This window comes from Ostrinia nubilalis, chromosome 5 (genome assembly GCF_963855985.1).
Source record: "Ostrinia nubilalis chromosome 5, ilOstNubi1.1, whole genome shotgun sequence".
NCBI lineage: Eukaryota > Metazoa > Arthropoda > Insecta > Lepidoptera > Crambidae > Ostrinia > Ostrinia nubilalis.
In genome coordinates, this window is record NC_087092.1 from 9,937,759 (window position 1) to 9,960,743 (window position 22,985).

The window sequence follows — 22,985 nt, forward strand, 5'->3', positions numbered from 1 at the left end:
GTTTAATTTTTCATACAAAATTTTTCGATGACACTTTGAATACGCAACGAAACGAACTCGAAAGTTTTTCCTACTAGAGGTACAGTAGTACATACTAACATGTAAGTGTACTTACTTATCCAAATTGACAATGCACATGTTTTTGAATAACTGATTCCCGACTCAGTTTTGCATTCGAGAAAAATCGTTTCGTATTGTGAAACCAAATTTTATTCCTGTAACCTGCAATTGATCCGAACTTGATAAAGAGCTAAGTGGGTAATGAAATTCACGGGCGCTCGGCTGCTGTGCGGCTAAAGAGCCTTACACATGGACCAAATCACATTTATTTACAAAGCTTTCAGTAAATAAAAATATAAATTGACAGTCGGTGTTGTTTATTATTAAGTAACATGATTTCTTTATACGAATTGCACTAAATCAAAATGATAATAATTACTTTACTAATACTATATCTATTATATAAAACAATTAGTGAAAAAAATGTTATTGAAAAAAATAATAAAAAAATATTGGCAATGTTTTTATTGTTGAAAATCAATTTCATTCAACAAATTATATTAGTAGGTATGTAAGTATTTATTTAATTATTACTTTTCATAAAATCTAACACATTACGTGTATGTATGTTAAATAATTTATTTTTATGTCGGATTGGTATTATTCAAACACAAAATGGCGACGATGAATGCAACACTACTTGAACCTACTTTGAAATGTTTATTCTGACAACATAATCAACCAGCAGCAGAAGCTTTTTCGTAGCATTTGGGCGCGTGCCTACAACAGACAGTATTACACGGTGTTGTTGTGCAGCATTACAGGATTGTTGTTGTAAATATTGCGTGCGGGTAAACATTGCGCGGTGTGCGCGGGCCACTAGGGCCCGCGGCCTTGACCGGCCTGCGCCAAAATTTCCCGGCCGTTCACCCGCGACGCCCACCGGCGCGCGCTTTATCTCGACTCGCTCGCGCGCAATCCAACTCAAACCTTACCCGAACACCAATAAAACTCACATTCCAACGGCAACCCACATTCGTTATATAAACCAGTGTTTATGTACCATTGTTGATACCAACGTATTTATCAATAAGCAAGCACTTAACGTGCTGGCTACGTGGATGCGAAACTTGTCGCGTGCCCATTTCTGCTTCGGTCAGGTACGCGTGATCTTTGGGAACTTTTTGCATTTTAGATAAGGCCACCAATTAACAATCATAAAATGTGAACGTTATCATGATGTACTGGATTATGGACATTAGTTCCTTTTTGTTTAAAAAACTATCCGGTAAGATCTTATCTATACGTCATCTACTCTACATAAGAATTCTATTTGTTGTTGAGTTTCAAGTAAGTTTCTCTGTGAAGATAACCAATGAAGCCAACGATGATAAATTGGGGCAAACTTAAGCATCACAGCAATTATGGGGAATCTACTTGAATCCCGGAAGTGTGTGGCAGGAGGGAAGCGGGCCGGCAGCGGGTCACTCCGTCACGCGGCGACCTACAGGCGGGCGATCCATTTGCTCGATTTCGTGTTCAAGTTCACTCGCGTTCCATCACCAAAAATATTTTCGTAGTGTGACGCAACCGGCAGCGGTGTCCCACTCCAACGCTCGGGCGGCTCAGTCTCGCGCGACCTTGGCCGCGGTGAGCCGCAAGGTTCGGGTCTTCGAACTCAGCGCGCGGAGCGGGCGCGGGACGGGGCCCGGTAGCCCTCCAATCGCTCGCCGCGCTCGTCTGAGCGCGCTCGCGATTGGTCCGTCGAAGGCGCGGCAATGACCTCGGAGACCGGAGTTCGAAGCGCGCCGATCCTCGCTTCGAAGCGCAGACCGTCAGGCTTCGTAGACCGATAGAGGCGAAATTCGCTCGGCGTGCCGCGGGTCGCCGTCGAACCGATTGTATCGCACGGAGCGCTGATCTTTTTGCAGACTTTCACTCTTAAGGGGCGGCTCGCGTGGCTTCGAGCAGGAGCGCGCGCGGCTGCCGCTCAGTTCGTCGATCGAGCTCGAGTGAGACGCACGCGGCGCGTGCAGCGGCTTCGGCGACCTTCATCCCTCGCGACGTGCCGGCCGCGCGCCTCGGCTCATGCACTCCTGTCCTATATTCGGTGATCGAGCGCGGAGGACGATTGTGACTAGGCATTGTAGCCGACAGGCTCGGATGTGGTATTCGTGTAGTGCAGTGTGGAGGAGGACTATTTACTAGTTTTAAGCACATATGACTTTAGTGATGTCTCCGGACAGCAGTTATGGGCGCTATGATGCGCCTGCGCCTGTTGACAGCAGAATTATGAGTCCTGTCACGGTGCACAAGGAACGGGAGCCAGAACTTCATATAGGTAGGCCACAACAACAAACGATTGTTGTTGACATTGGGTATTATCCTGGGTTTTGATCTTGTTCGCTGATATTGCTAGCCGATCAGCATTTTAGTACATTTCTATAAATTTTGCATGTTCTGAAATATTTTTGTAGTATATTGCCTGCTTTCTATTATTGCAATTCTTATCAATTTTATCATCATCAAAAATGTTGTGAATGTTACTGTTACAAAACACCAATTCCAAAATACTTCCATTTATATTTTAGACTAGCTTTCCGCCCGCGGCTTCGCCCGCGTGGAATTTTGTCTGTCACAGAAAAACTTTATCGCGCGCGTCCCTGTTTCAAAAACCGGGATAAAAACTATCCTATGTTCTTTCCCGGGACTCAAACTATCTCTATGCCAAATTTCATCAAAATCGGTTGCGAGGTTTAAGCGGGAAAGCGTAACAGACAGACAGACAGACAGAGTTACTTTCGCATTTATAATATTAGTTGGGATATAGTTGGGATTTAATTAGGATCTAAAAAAAAAATAAATAAATAAAAAAATGAAATAATACACCTTTCTTCTGTCACCAAGTCCTATTTAAGCACTTTCTTGGAAAATATTTTAAATTAATGGATCTGATTTTATGGCTGACTTTGTTAAAACGTGTATAACTGAAACTATTTCGTTGATTGATGATGTTATTACGTTTCTAGTTACAGCGTCAAAGGGTACAATACTAAATATTACTTTTCCTCAACAGCAACAGCCCTTTGCAGAACGAATTGTTGATTGATTGAAAATGTCAGTGTGAATAGACACAACGAGAAACAATTAAAATAACATTGTGCAAAATATGTTCAGCTTAGCAAATGGAACTAGCAGCCCCCAAACGATCGGGTTCAACATCAGCGTGACCGCGGGGAGTCCTTATCGATTCCACTTCGATCGCTAATGATCTTATCGTTTTTTACCGATTGACTTTCAAATGTTTTCTCTCGTGAAATTTGGAGTTAACAAAGAGTTAACCGTTATGCGCACCCCAGTGTGTACACGGAAATTTAGTTAATGATCGATAGTAAATAGTGAATGATGTAAGAAAGTAGTGTGCAGCGAGCTGGTGCGAGCGACAGCTGCCTCGCCGCACAACTTTTACTTTTCTCCCGACGTTGCACTGCGAGTTTATTCACTAGCTGCCACTTGGTGACGTTTCACCTGCACTCTCGAAGACAACATTATTATCAAGTTGATTAGAACATTTCTAAAGCGATTGGTAAAATCATCGGGATGGTTGCTGACGCTAATCTCTACTACGTCCTACTAATAGACCTGAATATAATGCTGAATTATAAAATACTAGTATGATTTCAATGGAAAATTACAAGAGAATTTTATTGATAAAATCCATACCTCCTAAAAAAATCTTGAAGAAAACCGACGTGCAAACGCAAAATGCAAGAAAGCGTAAGAGAAAGTAAATACCTCAGCTATTAATGAAATAGATAAATGCGTAATATTCTATTAGACAAAACACTCAAATATGGAGACTACTTCAACCATAACTTACGTGATAGTAACTAGGAAACAGACTGAGAGACGTGATCGACTATTGTTGTTGATCAAATATTTACAAACAAACATCACCGTGACACAGATCGGGGCAGCCACGTCTTGCACGGTCAGCCGCGTTACGTGGCGCAAGACTTTCTCGAGCGCTTTCCTCGCCTCTTAATTGACGTAACGAACGAACGACTCTCACACGCGCCGCACAGAAAAACGCATAGGTTGCATCACACGAGGAGAAATGGCTGCACGCTACTGACTCTGTTGCAATTGCACCAGTTACGTCTCACGGCGCTTTCCCTGCTCTATTGTGATCCCCACTAGCTGCATCCAGCACGCACCGACGAAAGTGCTGAGATGAGACCGAAATTGCGTTGAGGGCGCTACACACCGCATCTAGAAAAAAGAAAGTAACACTATAGAAAGCGACGCCGTCGAACGTCGACCCGCGGCGAGTGGTGCACGCCAGAAATAGAAAGTTCCTTCCAAAAGGCTCGCCGTGACTCGTTCCCTTCAACAAATAAACAAATGACTGGATGAGGAAAGTGAGAGCAGTCGGGGGCGCGATCGAACCAGTTCCCAGCGCCCCTCGAACCCGCGCCCGCGCCGGAGGCCCCGATCACCTGTCGTCACCTCGGATTATGTCCATCACTGACCTACTAACGAAATCACTTCGCCCATTAACTGTCTCGGCGTTTCATGTCTAATGTCTTTTACTTATCGACATTACTAAATTAGTAATTATTATTTATGCAATTACAAAATAGACAATAGTCACCGACTGCAACGGCCACTCGATTAATTTAGCATTATTTGTACGATGTGCGATGCGGTAACTAGGGTCAATGACTCCATCATGAATAGAGAGACTCGCCACTTTCTAAAATAACTATTCAGTGTCACCTTGACGCACGCAACGTGATGGCCGTTACGTCATACATTTCATTAGTATCAATATTAGCTGCATTTAACTCTAATTTTGTGTTTATTAACGATTTGATTGAAGATGCATTTTAGAACCTGGCGTGATTATACTGCAGACTAGGGTTCATTAATACAGTTACTATCTGTTGCTGTGCATCGTTCATCATTAGCAGTTAGGTAACAATTAGATAACAACGACCTACTTTTATTTCTTCCTATTTTGGCTTTTTCAGGTGATTTCCAACGTTACATATGTGAGGAATTAAATTGTATCGCACTAGTAACTAGTGCCTTTATGTGTTGAACTATTCTAATACTGCCCACTCTTATCGTGGCGACGAGGCATTATTCACGCGACTTCGCGCACGTGAAGTTGATAAGCGAACTTAACTTGCATAACAAATCTTAGGACGCTATTTTTTCGCTGATTACGCAGATTCCAACCTTGAAATTGGAATAATTTTGTTTTAAATGTTTTGTACTTTATTAACGTTTTGAATCATGCGCATTAAGATTATAAACATCGTCTTCGTGACCAATTCTTAGATCCCCTAAATTTTTTTCACATAGCGCCTGATAATGGAGCACACATCATCATTACATAGGTACTCGTAGTATAAAACAAAGTAATGTCTGTGATATTTGTCCCTATGTATGCTTAGTTCTTTAAAACTACGTAACGGATTTTGATACGGATTTATTTGATAGATAGATAGAGTGATTCAACAGAAAGGTTTATGCATATCAGCATTGTACCTGTGCAAAGCCGGGGTGGGTCGCTAGTTTTACATAAAGTAGTGTGTATTAAATAATGTGTCTAAGTTGAACGTTCTGGTTCGAGGCAAGGTCATGTAGTTACCGTCAGAATCACGTGCGTAGGCGCGCAAGTGTTTGTTATACAGCCCGCTGCCCGGCGTACAAGTCAGGATGTTTAGCAAACCTTAACCACCGCGTAATCTTTACAACATCATAAATTTTAACCCGCGATAAAATTAGGTTCTCCATTAATTTGCGTTTTGTTTGTTACAGAGTTCGATGGTACTACAGTGTTATGCCGCGTATGCGGTGACAAAGCCAGTGGATTTCATTACGGTGTCCATTCCTGTGAAGGCTGCAAGGTAATTTTCAACTTACTTTTATTTTTAATTTATTTTTTATGTTGTCGTCAAAACATGCTTACCAGCACCAAGACTAGCACCACCATCATCGACTTTTAATATGCTTACTAAATTCTTACTATGAATCATTTTGTTACTTTATTGTACGGTAAAGCGTTACGGCATAGTTGATATTAAATGACTAATGGAGACACATGCGGGTCCTGCCGGCACTGAAGCAGGAAGCGTGTGCGCTGGAGGCAGAAAGTCATTCTGCTTCTTGTAAAGGCCTAGTCTCGTTCTAGGTGCCAGCCCAGCGCTAGCACCAAGGCCGAGCATACGGAAGACAATCTCTGCTCACTGAACAAAGCCCAACCAGATGACCTTATTTGCTATGAAATGTAAACATGATGTGCTTCCACCTCGTTGCCGGTACTAATAAAACTATCGATACAATATAACAATCGAATAGAGTGGTGTGAACTTGTTACGTCAAAAGCGGTTTTTGGGTCGACGAATAAGTCGCACCTACCTGCTGGCCTCGGCCGAGCGCCGGTCAGCCCCTTGCGCCCCATTTCTATTACCTTTATTCCTTTTGTCGATACCCATATAGGAACAATCACACGGGAACGAAAAGTTTAAACGAGCTCAGTTCAAAACAAGTGCATAGGTGCAGCGGTCGAGGTCGACATATAAATATAAACGTCACGTAAAGGTCAGACGTCAGGGAACATCGCCCCTATGGTCCGTTGATGGTTTTAAATTTATCGCTTCCCCCATTCATCACAAACTACTTTCAAATGCAGCTCATGACAAGTTCCGAGTATTAGATGGGTCACGAACCAGCCGTAAGGACATTTGGAGAGCACTTGAGACGTTTTGTCCTTAAAAGTTTAACTGCAGGGCATCGCCCGCATGTGTACATCCTTTTTGAAGACGAGTTTTTGTTACTAAGAATATAAAGAAATTAAATGTGCCGGGCAGACGGTTCCCAAGTCCTCAATTCGAAAGTGCAAGTAAGAAATAAAAGTACAAAACTGAAACAGGTCGGCCAAGGCGACGGTTCCAAATAAAAAATGACGAACCAAGGTCGTGAGCTCGCGCTCGGATCGTCTCCGATGTATGTGTAGGTTACAGAGATGTCAACAATGTAAGATACATTTTAAAATAGCACTGAACATAACGATTGTCATAAAAAAAAACTCAATTGGACAGTGGAATACGAAAAAAATGATAGGATCACTCATTCAAAAGCGAAACGCCGTCTCTTGACTGCTAATAGAATAATAATGCAGTAATACGCCGGTTTCCATTTAAGTTCAATTTGCATTAACATTGCTAAATTGTGGAGTCGGTAACCGCCCCTCGACCCAAAGGTCGTATTCATGAGCGTGAAAGCGATGCGAGGAAGCAGACGGGAATAGAAGTGCAAGTGTACTGCAAACTGGTTTGGTGGCTGGTCGGGCAGCCGGGACAAAGCTCGTCCTTCGCGCGGCGGTCGTCGGGTGCATTGTGCAGCCCAGACGACTTTCAGACGGTTATAACTACCGCCTCGGGCAAATTCATCTTCAATTACCCTTTGGGTAACTGCCCCAATTTGTGTCTCACAGCTGTTAATATGGCGAACGTTATAAATCAACCATATAATACGTTCTTAGCCATTTCATGCTAAACATTTCTCAGAGATACTTAAATGCAAAAAAATTTTGAAAGTAAATAATAACCATGAATAATCAAATAAGTAATTTAAGAATTAAGAGTTATTAAACAATGTAGAGTGAGAAACTACGAGTAGAGTAAGAAATATGTTTGTGTTTCTCATTTTATATTTCTAGGGTAAAACTTTTAAAATATATTTTTTCACGTTATTTATTTCCACTATTTAAGCTGTAAAATAACTTTATCTAAATTAATTAAGTAATTTTTGTTAGCAAATCTTATCAACTACGAGCCAACAATGACGTCAAACGCCAACTGGTGGTAGTATTGCGAAACACCTAAAACAGTTCCACTACTCGCCGCTAGATGGCGCAGCGTTGTGTAGCCGCGACAGTGCTGCCGTAGCGTACCGCGGATACGAGCGTTCAACGTACGAATGAATGACGAGCGCGCGTTAGTTTTATGGCTCGCTACGAGGCGTAGTGCTACGTAGCCCGTAGTCGTACACACCGAAGTCAACGAACTTGTAATTATGTAGCAGTTGAACTACGTAATTAATCAGATTTAGTACATAAATAGAGCCCAATTCATATTTTTAACACCACACATTTACATGAAAGCTCTAATAATAAACAAATAATTTTTTGTGTTCTAAATTAAATTTAGCTGGCTTGGCATGTGGCATATTAAGCGTACTCTGACCTATATTTCATACTTGGAAGATTTTCAAAATTCTTTTTGATGCGTTAAATAAAATAATGTTACAATAAAAGAATACATTTATGTTTTATAACAACGTAGGTGTTCGTACAGTTGCTAAGACAACAGGGAGCCGTGTTCTTTGTTCTGGGTTGACCGAGTTATTTCCGCGTGTAGTAGTAGGTCGCTTATTTTTCGGCACCGATCCGCGGTGCAGGGCGTTCGGGCGTCGACCTCGCCGCTAACACCGCCGCAGGGTTATCAAATCTAAATCAATATTTTAACATGATTAGTAATTGTTTAAAACAGTATAATTATACATTTCTGCATTTTGTTTATCTAGACAAAATAGTTCATTACACACACATACTCGTATTATTATGAATATGTATATTTAGAAACATACGAATTGACATAATAATATCAGTATTATACGAGTATATCAACATTTGTTTTCTTCAGAAATTAAAGAAATAAAACAATTTGCAAGTATCAATAAGGAACTAACGCTGACGACAACTCTGGATATTTTGAAAATAATGTAACATGAAAACAATTGACTATCGGCCGATGGTTCTATTGTAATAAATGTTACGTCTAACATAAATACGATAGATTGCAGTGTAACAGTTACAACAAATTGTAGTATTAGGTAGTATTTGTGTTCGCCAGCCCTACCCACCGCTCTCCTCGCCTCGCCGTAAACAACTTCTACGGGCAACGAATGTACGCGCGACGTGAACGTAACCCACATTATTTTTGAACTGTCAGCTTAAAAGGTCGTTGATCTCTGAACGGTCACATTTATTGGGAGCATCGTGCGCTGTTGCGTTTGCGTTTATGATTTCCTGTTGGGCAGATGTGTTTACTGTTTACCGTATAGGTGAGTTAATATTCGAACCCAAATATTTTGTGAGTCAACAATTTTTATGCCATTTTAGTAAACATTCCCTGTACAAGAAGTAAATATTTAGTCGTCGCATTCTTGTTTGAATAAGAAATCGTGTCTCTTTCAAGAATAAAACATTAGTTTAACATCTCGTAACAGACAATAAATTACTTGATAAGCGAGTGATCGGAATTAGTGATTTCTAATACATAACCAAGCAATTAGAATTGTATGGTTTGTTTATGTCCCTGTTTCACAAACATGTCTTTAGTGATGGCTCTTATCGATACTTAGAATGAAATATTATTCATAGCTATTTTTAGGACTAAGAATTGACGGCGATTACGGAGTTAGCGTCCTCAATGACGTATGAGGTAAATTAAAATCGCGATACGTGAGCGGGAAGTGAATCACAACCCCGCGCCCGCGTGAGTCAACGCGTTATCAAACATCTGGGCGCCAGCGGCACGTAGTGGACTGTTAGCCGCGAGGTCGCTTCCTCGGCAACTCGGATGCGTCAGCATGTTTTCGGTGTAGCGATCGGTGTTGGCGAAGTCGTTGCCCGATGCACCGTTAGCCGCCACCGTCGCGCTTGTCGCCATAGCCTCATTCGAGATAACCATCTACCTAATTTCAGTGTACGTCTAGCTAGAACAATGATTCTACAGGCATGTTTTAAAAGTATAGTGAAAATGTAAAACAAACAATATAAGTGACATTTCTTGTATGATTAAAAGTAGTCATTCATTGTAAACAAGTTCTATTTATTTAAGTACGCCAGGTACATGTAGAAACTGGCAAAATATCCTCCATCCTTTTTTATTTAGGCACATAGTACAGCAAATTAAAGTAATTAAACTAAAGGACATTACATATACCTATGTACCAACATATAAAATAATTCAGTTGAAAAGACAAAAGTACCTAGAAACAAAATCCCACAAAGGCAAAAAATTCCTTGCAAGAGTTCTTTTTATTTACCTATTTCATATTAATTACTGCAAGAGGTGGTAGAGCAGAGCATTGGTGAAATACAGTAAAGTATTTTTAATGGTTGCTAGCAAAATGTGTTTGAAACTATTTGCCAACTTATTGTTCCATTGGCTGTGTACCCACCGCTCTACTACTCGTAGTCTACGCGGCCAAACTATGTCGAAAAGCCTAGATGGATAGCGAACGCGACCTACTTTGCTCTGACGAAATCTTCAACATAGAGCTTTAATATAATTTATTCGTAGTTTCTTTATCCTATATCAGTATAACTAACAGCAGATTAAATGACTAGCAAACGTTCTACCGTTTTACTCATTCTTCATAAAACATGAAACAAAGGAAAATCATTTTACAACTATAAATTTACTGAAAGCTCTACCTATGTTTCTCTCACTTATAAACATACTGACTCACAAAATTATCAAACCGACCTAAAATAAACGCGGTACTTACAGTTAGCAGAATCCAATAAGCAACGGATGTAAAGAGAATATCTATTTTTTAGAACTCAAAACTAAGTCACCGTGTTAATTAGCTAGCGGTCGTTGACATATCGAGGCTATTTAATTAAAACGAACACTGTATCAGCAGTCATACAAACAGGAAAAAGAGATGATGATTAAACATATTAATCATTTCACCGTATAAGGTGGGGACTTAACGCTTTTTGAGACCATAATGATGTGCGCTCTTCAACATTCAAAGCTACGCATACTTAGTTACGTCGACTACAATTCATGCGATATTTATCATAGTCATACACGGTACGTGTGAGGTGTGATGCGGGGCGGCGGGAAAGGTTTTGTTTTCGCGGCGAGGGGTCAACGACCGTACGATCGGTCACTGCCCGCGCTGCGACCAATTATGGGCCACTCGTACAACGCACAATGGATCGATGGCAGCGCGAAATTGGGCCACCGACCCGAACGCCTCTCACGCTGCCCCGCGCCCTCTCTTTCGCTCAGCTCGCGGCCGCGCAGCCTCCGTAAAGCTCCACAGGCGCTTTATGATAATAACTTTGCATAATTAATTAACGATATTATATCAAAAACAGTAAAAAAAAGGACTTTTAGTTAATAGACAAAGCATTATGATGACTGAGAAACTCAACTAGCTCATCTAGGCTAGAGCCTACTATAATAACTATTATAGTAATATAGCAAGGAACTTTCAACGTAATGCAGTAGCATGTAATAGTGATCCAGTAATTAATTGGATCATTGCAGCCCCTAGCGCTGAGCGCGCGCGCATTGAGGTAGGCCGTGACGTGTACTCAACGTCATCGGGTGTAGAGCCGGTCGTCGACCTGAGTGAGCTGCGCCCTAGCTCCCGGGCGACGGAGGGTGTAGAGGGGAGGGGCGGCAGTTGTGCAATCGAACGGTCGGTGACCCGGGGTGAACGGCCGTGCGCCGCGACGCCGCCGGGATGCGCCCGGCCTATATCCGGCGCACCGGTGCAGCGGCAGCGGCGCATTCTAGAGCGGCGTGGACCGTTAGGAGCGCGCGCGGGCGCCGCGCGGGGGCCGGGGGCACTCTCACTTTCTCGGTTGGGTCGGCGGCCGGCAAGTAGGTCGCGCGGGTAACTGTGCGCCGCGCGGCGCAGCGCCCGCACAGTCCGCTGTCAGTCGCCATTCGTGTCGGTGCAGCGCGCAAACTATAGCCGTACAGTCACGTCATAGCTAGGCGAGTGGTGGTGCTAGTGGCGAGTGTGTGTTAGTGAATGGTGCGTGCCATGTCGTGCGGCGCGGAGCTACGCGAGCGGCACTCGGTGCTGGTCAGCATGTTGGAGGCCAGGCGGGAGTCCAGCGACTCTGGCTGCTCCAGTGACGACAGTTCGGACGTCGAGAGAGATTCTAATTGCCGCTGTGATCCTCAGGGTTTCTTCCGGCGGTCGATACAACAGAAGATACAATACAGACCCTGCACGAAAAACCAACAGTGCTCCATCCTTAGAATCAACAGAAATCGGTGTCAATATTGCCGATTGAAAAAATGCATCGCTGTTGGCATGAGCAGAGATGGTAAGTGTTTATATTTCATTTTTAAAAAATCGAAAAATCTGATTGAAATATTTTTCTGATAGAAAACTTAAAATAATGTGATTTTTTTAGAGAAATCTGTAAAAAAATCAGTCTAATTTGCTTTCATTTTTTTCGATGATCTATCTTTAAATTATAAATTACTTATGCCAAAATTTAAATTTTCAAAAACGTATCCAAAAAATTTATTTATCAAAGTAAAAAATATTTTTGTTCAAAATAATAAATAGGTAGGCTAAATTTTTTGGCACAAGTAATTTATTTTCAGTGTTTCTTATATTTTTTCTCATAAATCTGTAAAATATGTCATTCCGCACGCTTTTACTCTAAAATAATTATGCAAGTGCACATCATAGTGATGCCGTGTTAATTGGTTGCGCGTCGCGTTGCGAAGTCGGGTGCATACGCAATGGGCGGGAAGGTCGTCCGTGCCCGCAGCGTCAGCGCGCGCGGTCAAATGGCGCGCGCGTGCTGCTTCGCGAACAGATCCTATTTCGCGCGAGGGCGCGCAGGGCGCGGTGTGGGAGGTCGGTTATGCAAGCGCGGGTGAGCGCACGCTAAGCGGGTCGACGGCCGCGCTCTAGGGCTGTCACCGTCACTTCAGCTGAAGTGCATTCGGTCTTGTAAACATAGGTACACCGCGTCTCGAATAATTGACTAAAATAAACGCGTCTTACTAGTCGTAACATAAATAAAACTGTAAACGTGCGATAAAAACGCTACTGTTGACACATTAATTACTAAAAAGCTCAAAAATATCTTTTACTCGTAAACGTAAATCTTCTTAAGCATCTCCAAGAGCAGGTTACAAAGAACAGGTAGTAGCCCTGAGTACAGCGCATCGCTTCGCTCCGCACGTTGCGCCACTCGCCTCTTGCGGCTTCGGTGAAAGCGGAGAAAGGCGCGTTTCGTAAGCGCGAGAGTGAAAATATAAAATTTCACTTTCGTAACGCAGTTCGATGCCCTCGCGTTTCTTTTGATGCAAAGTATGCATCATCTACATAATCAAAACATTCGAAACAGATTTTGTTTGTTTGGGATTTTTAAGAAACATGAATTGTTTGAAAACAATGTTTAGTACACTATCACGTAGTAAAACTCAAGTAAAACTTTAAACATCTTAGTTGCTTACCATTTATGAAATTAAACCATGTATTATTAATTAATTAGTATAGAAAAGTATTAAGTAGTAGATAACAAGATTGAAATTAAAATATTCCAAAGTCTAATTTAAGCACGTACATTTATTAAAACATGACTGAGCAAGCATCCTTTAAGCTGAACCAGAAATCAAGGTTTCACCAAAAGTACGATATGCCCGAACCATTAGTTTCGCTACCCACCGCTAGATGGCGCGCAACAGCGACTCTAGCGCTGCGTTACGAAGTGGTGCTACGAGGAACTACAGTGAACTACGAGACTCAAAATGTCAGAACCATCACTAATGTTAAGATTTAACATTAATTTGCTAGTGTTTTGTTATTTTCTAAATTTAAAAATTATTAAACTAAATGGTTATCCATTTCAATATCCATTACATTTTAATTATTTGTTATAATGGATTTCATTAATATTACTTATCTCTATCTTATTATCTATTGAGTATTTAATCAACTATTGACACTTTTAATAATTACTAATTTATAAAGTTAATTAATTATATAATAAAGTATAGTTAATTTATGAATAAATTATAAATTGATAATTTTATTAAAGTAATTAAAAATAGAAACTTGATTAAAATATTCTCATAGTAGAGTGTCAAATATAGGGAACTAAATATAATATCTTCATGCTTTATAATAAATAATCATAACAATAAAATTTTATATTATGACGGTATGAATGTCCTTAGGTAGTATTAGGATTGCGATCTTCCGCAACCTCGTCATTTCCTGACTACATAAATTTGTCGTACAAAAATACCCAAAATCATCAGTATGAAAACAAGTCCGCAGAACAATTAATAATAAGCAATATTCGCGAATCTTGTCAAACCGTCAAGGTTCAAGTGGTAGGTGGTTCGAGCGGAGGGGGGCGCGGTGGGGGGAGCTCGCGGGGGCAGGGGCCTGCGCGGAGTTTATTGACGGCTCCCCCCCGCTCGGGCCCCGCGTCAAGTTCAAGGTTGGCGCGGCGCGCGCCGCGGCGCAGTGCGAGGGAGTCCGGCCCGCGCACCGGTCGTCAGCCCTCTTGCTATCGCTATGTCAGTGAACGACTCCGCACTTCGGCTCGAGTACGCGACGATCGCTCACAGTGACTGCTCCGGTGTCCGCCGCTAACTCTCGCGGTGCGCTGAGCTTACACTCTCATTGGATTACAACTCTACATTGGGATTACAGTGTTTGTGCGAATAATTCAAATCTACATGTGCTATGTGACACTCTACTTAGTGATTTAATTCAAATTAGTCATAAACTAACATAAAGTTACCATTTATATTATCTGAGGCCAACGGCTGTGAATTAGTTATTAGTGAAAAACTGAAATGGTGTCAGACATGGGAGAAGACTTGCCGATCCTGAAAGGCATCCTTAATGGTGTCGTTAAATATCACAATGCTCGTACGTATATTTAATTATTTTTCAGTAATTATTCAAACTTTTTTTTTACAAATTCATTTTCTTTAGTTGTTTATTTATCAACGTTTTTTCAATTTTGCTACGAATGCTACGAGGATTGTAGCAATTTTAGCTTTTCTATTCATTAATTATTTTTCTATTTTACATTATTTTGACAAAATATAGAGCAAAGGAATGATGTTTGGGTATATTAATAACATCATACATAATATTATAATGACTTAGAAAGATAATAATAGTTAGTAATTACTAGAAAAGTAAATAAAATTTATATCTCGTTCAATTAACTAAAGATATTTTTAAATATTGTTATCAACTCTTTATAAACGGTTTATTTATGAAAAAACATTCAAATGCTACATTACGGAATAAATTCATAGATACTTGCATACATCATCATTTAATAACAACATGATCTAATAGAAGATATTAGTGGACTCTATAAAACAAAAATACAAAAAACAGTTTACGAGAAACTGTAGGTGTTTACGGGTAACAATGAAATGTAAATAAAAGCAATCGATTCGGAAATGTCAAACAATGGGCCAAGCATCTGGTGCGAGCTGCGGCCCACATCGCGCAGCGAAAGTCGGGAGAAATGGCGAGAGGGCGCTCTCCGCTTTCGTTTTCAATAGTGAGCGCGCTCAAACACTTTCACCGGCGCGCGCGCACGAACGCCGCAAGCGCCGAGCCCGCCCCCACCGCATACTACCTTTTCGTTCGCAACGCGCCTAGCGCGAGAAAGTCGTAACACTTTTTAGCGTGACCTCGGGTTTCGCGCTTTGTCACTCGTCATTCGAACTAGTTCACTTAACCGCGACGCGTACAGCCGGTCCTGCGATTTTGTAAAGCCGTACCAGACAAGGGTGGCCCGCGACCGGTGCGACGGGCGATGAACTCTACCCTCTCGCCGTCAGCTGCGAGTGCACATGGCCGACGGCGCGCCCGCATGCACGCGCACCTCGCGACAGCTGCAGCCCGGTGTACTTACATGTCTAGCCGCGACCTTGCACAACATTTGTGTTGTTAACCGCTCGATTTAATTTTAATGGCCGTTTGTGTCCTTGAAGCATGCAGCTAACGTTTGTTTTCTTTTGTTATAGCTGTCCGGTTCGGACGCGTGCCAAAGCGCGAGAAAGCGCGAATCCTTGCTGCGATGCAGCAGTCGTCGACGACCCGGGCCCACGAGCAAGCAGCCGCCGCAGAGCTCGATGATGCGCCGCGGTTACTTGCGCGTGTGGTCCGCGCTCACTACGACACCTGCGAGTTCACCAGCGACCGCGTCGCAGAGATGCGCGCGCGCGCTCGTGACTGTCCCACCTATTCACAACCCACTCTGGTAAGCATCATACTTCAAATTACTCGTGCTATACGCATAACTGATCAATCTGTCCTAACCACGTCTTCTTGTGATAATTGAAAGCTAACAGTTCTTTCCCTTTGTTCTAGGCGTGTCCACTAAACCCAGCGCCAGAGTTACAGTCAGAGAAGGAATTCTCTCAAAGATTCGCGCACGTTATACGTGGCGTGATCGACTTCGCCGGGCTCATCCCCGGCTTCCAGCTGCTCACACAAGACGACAAATTCACGTTGCTCAAGAGTGGTCTCTTCGACGCATTATTCGTGAGGCTCATCTGCATGTTTGATGCGCCACTGAATAGCATAATCTGCCTAAATGGACAACTTATGAAGCGAGACTCCATCCAAAGCGGTGCCAACGCCAGGTTTCTCGTTGATTCAACTTTTAAATTCGCAGAGCGGATGAACTCTATGAACCTAACAGACGCCGAAATCGGTCTCTTCTGCGCAATCGTACTCATTACTCCAGACCGACCGGGTCTTCGCAACATTGAACTAGTAGAACGAATGCACGCGCGACTGAAATCGTGTCTACAAACCGTCATTGCCCAGAACAGGCCCGATAGGCCAGGCTTCCTTCGGGAGTTGATGGACACTCTTCCCGATTTGAGGACGCTGAGTACGTTGCACACGGAAAAGCTTGTCGTATTCCGCACAGAACACAAAGAGCTGTTAAGGCAAAAGATGTGGGGAGACGAGGAAGGAGTATCATGGGTTGACTCTGGAGCTGATGAATCAGCCCGCAGCCCTATTGGCTCAGTATCCAGCAGCGAATCCGGCGAAGCGGCCGGCGACTGTGGCACGCCCCTTCTGGCGGCCACTCTGGCGGGCAGACGGCGACTCGACTCGCGAGGGTCAGTCGACGAAGAAGCACTCGGTGTGGCTCATCTCGCACACAATGGTCTCACTGTCACACCGGTGCGCCCCCCGCCCCGCTACCGCAAGCTGGACTCTCCTACTGACTCAGGCATCGAATCCGGCAATGAGAAGCACGAGAGGATAGTCGGACCCGGCTCCGGCTGTTCGAGCCCCCGCTCTTCGCTCGAGGAACACTTGGAGGACAGGCGGCCAGCCCCAGCCGATGACATGCCCGTGCTGAAGCGCGTACTGCAAGCGCCGCCACTGTACGACGCCAGCTCGTTGATGGACGAAGCGTACAAGCCGCACAAGAAGTTCCGTGCTATGCGCCGTGATACCGGTGAGGCCGAGGCGAGGCCCGTGCGACCGACGCCGTCGCCGCAGCCCGTGCTGCACCCGCACCCGGCCAGCCCGGCGCATCCGGCTCACTCGCCGCGCCCGCTGCGCGCCTCGCTGTCGTCGACGCACTCCGTGCTGGCCAAGAGCCTCATGGAGGGCCCGCGCATGACGCCCGAGCAGCTGAAGCGCACGGACATCATCCAGCAGTACATGCGGCGCAGCGAGGCCGGCGCCGCCGAGGGCTGCCCCATGCGCGCGGGCGGCCTGCTGACGTGCTACCGCGGCGCCTCGCCCGCGCCGCAGTCGGTGCTCGCGCTGCAGGTGGACGTCGCCGAGGCGGACGCCCCGCAGCCGCTCAACCTCTCCAAGAAGTCGCCGTCGCCGCCGCGCTCCTATATGCCACAGATGTTACCGGCGTGAGGCCGGCCCGCGGAGCCGCTCGTCTCCGCCACCCCACCCCGACCTACTTTAAATTAAATAAAAAACTAGTTAATAATAATCGTTCGCAGATCGTTTTAATATATTATATGTGATAATTCGTTTAGGAAGCGTGCGTGCGTGGCCGGCGCCGGACGAGGAGAGCGCAATAGACTGACCATAATTTATAAGACTATAAGTGTAATTTATAAAAATGCATTGCAGCGCCGGTCGCGGAGTGTTAGTGTGTGTATCGTATGTGCGTATGTGAGCGTGCTCAGTCATTTGTTTGTTAATATAAATAATGACAGGTTGTCGAATTAAAACAAACTTGTAAAAATTGCTTCTGAATTTTATTCCCAAAATCCTATGACCCTAAGACTATGAAAAAACATCCTAGAGATAGGCAGAAACTGCAAAGAAATCACAACTAAGCTCACTGAAAACCGTCAGGAAAACAAGAGATAGAAAAACACATTAACTTAACACAAAGATAAAGTTTGAGCTCTATTTTACATTACACCATAGGTACACATCTGTATATTTTACAACAATATTCTTTAAAATGATTCGATGATGAAAAATGATGAAATAAAAAAACAATCAGTCAATAACATTGATTAACGACGTAAAAAAGTAAAGTACATTTAATCTGAAAGATTGACTAAATAAGCTGCACTGCATATTAAGAGTTGGCCGCTATCCGAGAACAGTTTCCAGCGTAAGTATCGAGGTGAAGTATAAAAGAAATAGACTCGATTTAATTTAATGAAAATTGAAGCTAATATTTAATCTTACTTATTGAAATCCTTGTTGAACTACCAGTTGCGATAATATATTTAAAGCAGGCAAATTGCTACGAAATTGCATTTTATTTGTATCAAAATCCATGTTGCAATAAAAATGCACTCATGCTCAGACAAGGCTACTAGTTAGCTATTTCATCTAAATTACCTACTTATTAAAGAAATTGTATGTTGATGGAAAAGCATCAACATGTGTGTACATAATATGACTACTAACTCGGATGGTAAATGGGGAAACAAACACAAGGAAACGTTTTTTTTTTATGAATGAATGGACTAATTACTTACGTTAGAAGAAGAAGCTTTATATCTAAGTAGGAAGAAGGAGGCGAAATACGTCAGTTAGATCAGCTCAGAGAAAGAGAGAGATCAGAGTTCTATCACGCATTAAATGTAGAGTTCGAAGAAATAATACTTTTGCTTTTCTTCTTATAAACAAAGCTTATCATTATGTTCAACGGCACTAAAATGACAATAACAATGCATCCATACGAATTACTGTTTCTTTTGTTCTTTTAATTTAAATAAAAAACAATTTTAGAAGGTTGAATCACAAATTCAGCCCGCTGAAGGTTATGCCAAGATTTATTGGCCAGAAGATGCCTGCAGCCTTATAAAAGTGACTCCGGAGCACGTTGCGCGTCGCAGCGTGTTCCACTCGTGCAAAAACTTAACCTGCCGATCTCGACTAATGCGACAAAAAAGCGAGAAGGGCGTTCGGTCAGCGACCCTCGCTCGCTTCCGCTCCCGCTGCCGCGGCCGCTTCCACCGGGCCCGTGTTCCGCGTTCTCAATACCGCCGCCATGCCTTGCTGGATATTAAGGTTTCTAGGAAATAAAATAGACACACTGTGATTGTAATTATAAAATGAACTAGTTTATCGAGGCAACTCTTCTCGTTTGATTTCAACCTTTTATAGGTGAACTGTTATTAGTACATTAGTGCAGATTTATTCACTTTCTATATTCATGTCCTTTTCTACAGCGATTACATGTTATTACTAACTATTAAGATATTCTATCTATCATACATGATAGTCGACATTTAAATTTTTTAATATAAATTAAGACAACTGGTGCGAGATGCACTGGCATGTAGAGTAGGGGTTTCCAAGTACACAAGTAGGTTTAGAATAATTCAAATAGAAAAAATATGTTTCACGCTCGAACGCGTTTCCATTTTTATAATCGAGATAAACTCTATGCATTAACAAAACCGACAAGACCCTATGAATATTCAGAAAAACATTTTATGGTTAATATTCTTTCAATTTATTATGATTTGGTTCGAAAAAAGTTTACCTACCTACCCTTCAAATGGTTTCTGAAAAAATTTTCAGTCACAGAGACGTGACCTATTACGTTAATTTATTTATGGATTACGTTAATTTCTAACTTTATTTAGATTGTGATTACTCACATAAATAACTTGTAGCTGTCTACCTTTTATGATAGAGACGATAGCGATATGCTGATGTAATAATTTGTAAAGTTTCACACGCCTTTACTAGAGAAATGACATCTATAGTAAATCGCAGTATACATAGGTAGGTACTTGTATTGTATTGAAAGCGAAATTCTATTATATTTTATTATACACAACCAGGCACAATAGAGTACGTAATCCATCGATGAATTTTTATTTAGCACTACGAGTATATTTGAGACTATCTTAGCTATCATTATTTCGTGACACCATTTGGGCTATTACTTAATTTATGTCAGAATTCAGAATCTCTACAATGTATAACATACACCATAACTAAGGCTAGGTTGCACCATCTTACTTTGACTGTAACAAACGACAAAAATCTGTCAAACTCCATACAAAAATCACCAATTATCGTTATAGTTACGGTCAAAGTTTGGTGGTGCAAGTCAGCCTTAAAATTCTGAAAGTTCGTTGTTTTAATCGAGGTATGTTACTCTTATTGGTACATTTCATTATCGTTATTTAATCTATGAAAGTTTCCAATCAAATTACTAATTAATTGATTTATACTTTATTAGATAAATCATTCAGTCAATACATAATAGGTATATGGATTAAGATGTTATTCAGTCTCAAGTCTAGGCAGAACAAACGTCTTACAAAATTAGAATCGATCGGTTCTATTCCTGCGCCTCAGTGGTCTCAATACTTGAAAATCCATTTAGGTCAGCAAGTAACCAGATCTTGAGGTCAGGTTTAAAGAACAAGAATTTTAAGATTTTTTCAAGTTATTTATAATTTACAATTTTAGTTCGATATACAATGAAATAACTAGATTTGAAGAAGTTTTAAGTAACACTTTTCCTTGAAAATATCAGTATAATTTGCTTATATGTATAACAGTGGATATCATAATTTTATGCAATTTTGCAAACCTATTAGTATTATTTTCTTTTTGCCAGGTAAACACTATTGATTAGTTTCTTTTTTCTGGAAATGGTTATCGTTACGTAAAGCGGGTACATTCCTAAAAAATATTTCAGTGCAATCAACCCTACGCGTTTTTCATTACCAATTTCCCAAGGCGTTTATAACGTACTCGTATGTCGAATAGATAACACGTAAATAGCTTAGTTGCGTTTATCTTTACAGCAATAATAAACAGATGATGCAGCTTTATTGCTTTTCACTTTATAAACAATAATAATAACATGGAATTGTTTCAGTGCAAGAATAGGTAATGTTTTCGTCAAGGGCATCGTGCTCATTTCGGGTTGCTTTCGTGCATGTTTTTGTTATTGTTTAGTTGATAATGTGTCATTGGATAAAGTTATTGCAAAACAAACGTTTCTGTATAAACAAATTTTATTTGGACCTAAAAAGTTGCGTAACTAGAAATATGTTAACTAACCGGGTTGTGGGCCACGCAATTTATTATTATGTAGAAACATAATTAAACTTTTGATCAACTTTATCGGGGTTTTCCGTTCCTGATTAGGAATACTATAAAGAATACTGTATTTATAATTTTGTTTTAAAATATTCTTAGGCTCTACCAAGTTTATTTCCATCAATATTTACTTTTTCTAGCGCGTGTTTCCAGCATCCTTTTGGTAATTATGGAAATATTTTGATTTGTTGGTTATCCATAAATATTGATATTTATTTTTAAGTTTCTTTATCTGTCAGCACTGAATTTTTTAAATAAATTAGCTTTTTTTAAATAAATTAATAAGGAATAATCGAACAGGAATTACGTATCATCACGAAGGCAATATTTTGGCTGATTTAGCAGTTTCTGCTGCGTGATTGATTAATATTAAACATTGGCAGTTTCGTAATCGAGAATGAATTGCGTCGTACGTTTCCAGAAGGATATTCCAGGGGGCAAATGCTATTGACCGGTCGCTGAGCGCATGTCGCGGTGGCCGCTTCGGCGCAGTGCGCGCGGCCGTGCACTTGACTCCCGGTGCATCGGCCGCCCGTGTGCCGACACGCGCAGCTTGCACCCACCACCCTCCACCCCCCATCACCCCCATAACCACTAACCCCCTACCCTCCGCCCACACAGCCTCCGCACCACCTACACAGCTTTAAACCTTTGATACGCCATCTTATTTCACAAATATCGAAGTGCAATAAAACCCTCTTATCGACTTTCAATAAAAGCGCTCGCTATTTCTCATATAGCCATTCCAGTTGATTTCATTTCAGCGATGTCACTTGATTAAGGCTGCGCTCCTTTTCTAAGCACATTGTAGTAAGTTATATTATTATAGTTATACATTATTTGACAATCAGTTTGTCCTTCTATAGAACGAACGAAGCCAATAACGGTATCAGGGATTTTCCACTGCACACACTCACATTATTGTATTAGTGTATTGTATCCTTGTCAGCCTGTGCCAAGTACACGATATGTGTACCCAAACAAACATACTACGTAGACGTACACATATTCATTGGATTCGTTTTTCCCGTTACAGAATACCCACGCAATAAAATATTATTTTTATTTTCAATAAATAAAAGTACCTAATTATAATATTTAAGTACCTACCATACTAATAAGATAATTTAGTTCATTCAGGATTAAATTTAACTCCTTTCATTATGTCTAGATTCCTCCGCTTCCTGTTAGATACAAACCGATGTGTTCCGAGAACCACGCTGTGATCTCATTTGGTACCTACTTATGATATCCAGGCTGGCTTCTACTATGTAGAGTTCCGCCATTGTGACCGTGACCGATACGGTTACGTAAAACGAGATACTGGATGATGTACTGAGGAAAAGATATTATTGTGACGCACTTTTTATGCTAAATTAGCCTTATCAATTCCAAACAAGGACAAGTTTAAATTATGTAATGGTATGTTTCCAACTGTTATAATGTTTTAAATGTATTTTATCATTTATGGTTCCTTGCTTGTTTATGAAGTTAACCGATTCATCAAGTTAACAAGATTATGTTGAAATAGATTTATACCTCTAGAAATGACATCTAAGCTCACTGAGCTT

General features: G+C 41.6%; 1 protein-coding gene across 5 annotated transcripts in view; it reads left to right on the top strand.

Moving 5' to 3' along the window:
* The window catches only part of LOC135071888 (ecdysone-inducible protein E75), a 111,582-nt gene extending 93,512 nt beyond the window's left edge, over positions 1 to 18,070 (top strand). For 3 of the 5 annotated variants that reach the window (XM_063965739.1, XM_063965740.1, XM_063965743.1), the window contains exons 2-5: positions 5,830 to 5,918; positions 12,013 to 12,157; positions 15,858 to 16,093; positions 16,204 to 18,070. In XM_063965739.1, the coding sequence (XP_063821809.1) occupies positions 5,830 to 5,918; positions 12,013 to 12,157; positions 15,858 to 16,093; positions 16,204 to 17,730 (1,997 nt within the window). In that variant the 3' untranslated portion in view covers positions 17,731 to 18,070. Of the gene's footprint in view, positions 1 to 1,985; positions 2,342 to 5,829; positions 5,919 to 12,012; positions 12,158 to 14,315; positions 14,737 to 15,857; positions 16,094 to 16,203 lie in introns of those variants that run through there. The other 2 variants (XM_063965741.1, XM_063965744.1) reach the window with 2 other exon arrangements.
* The last annotated feature ends 4,915 nt before the right edge of the window (positions 18,071 to 22,985 follow it).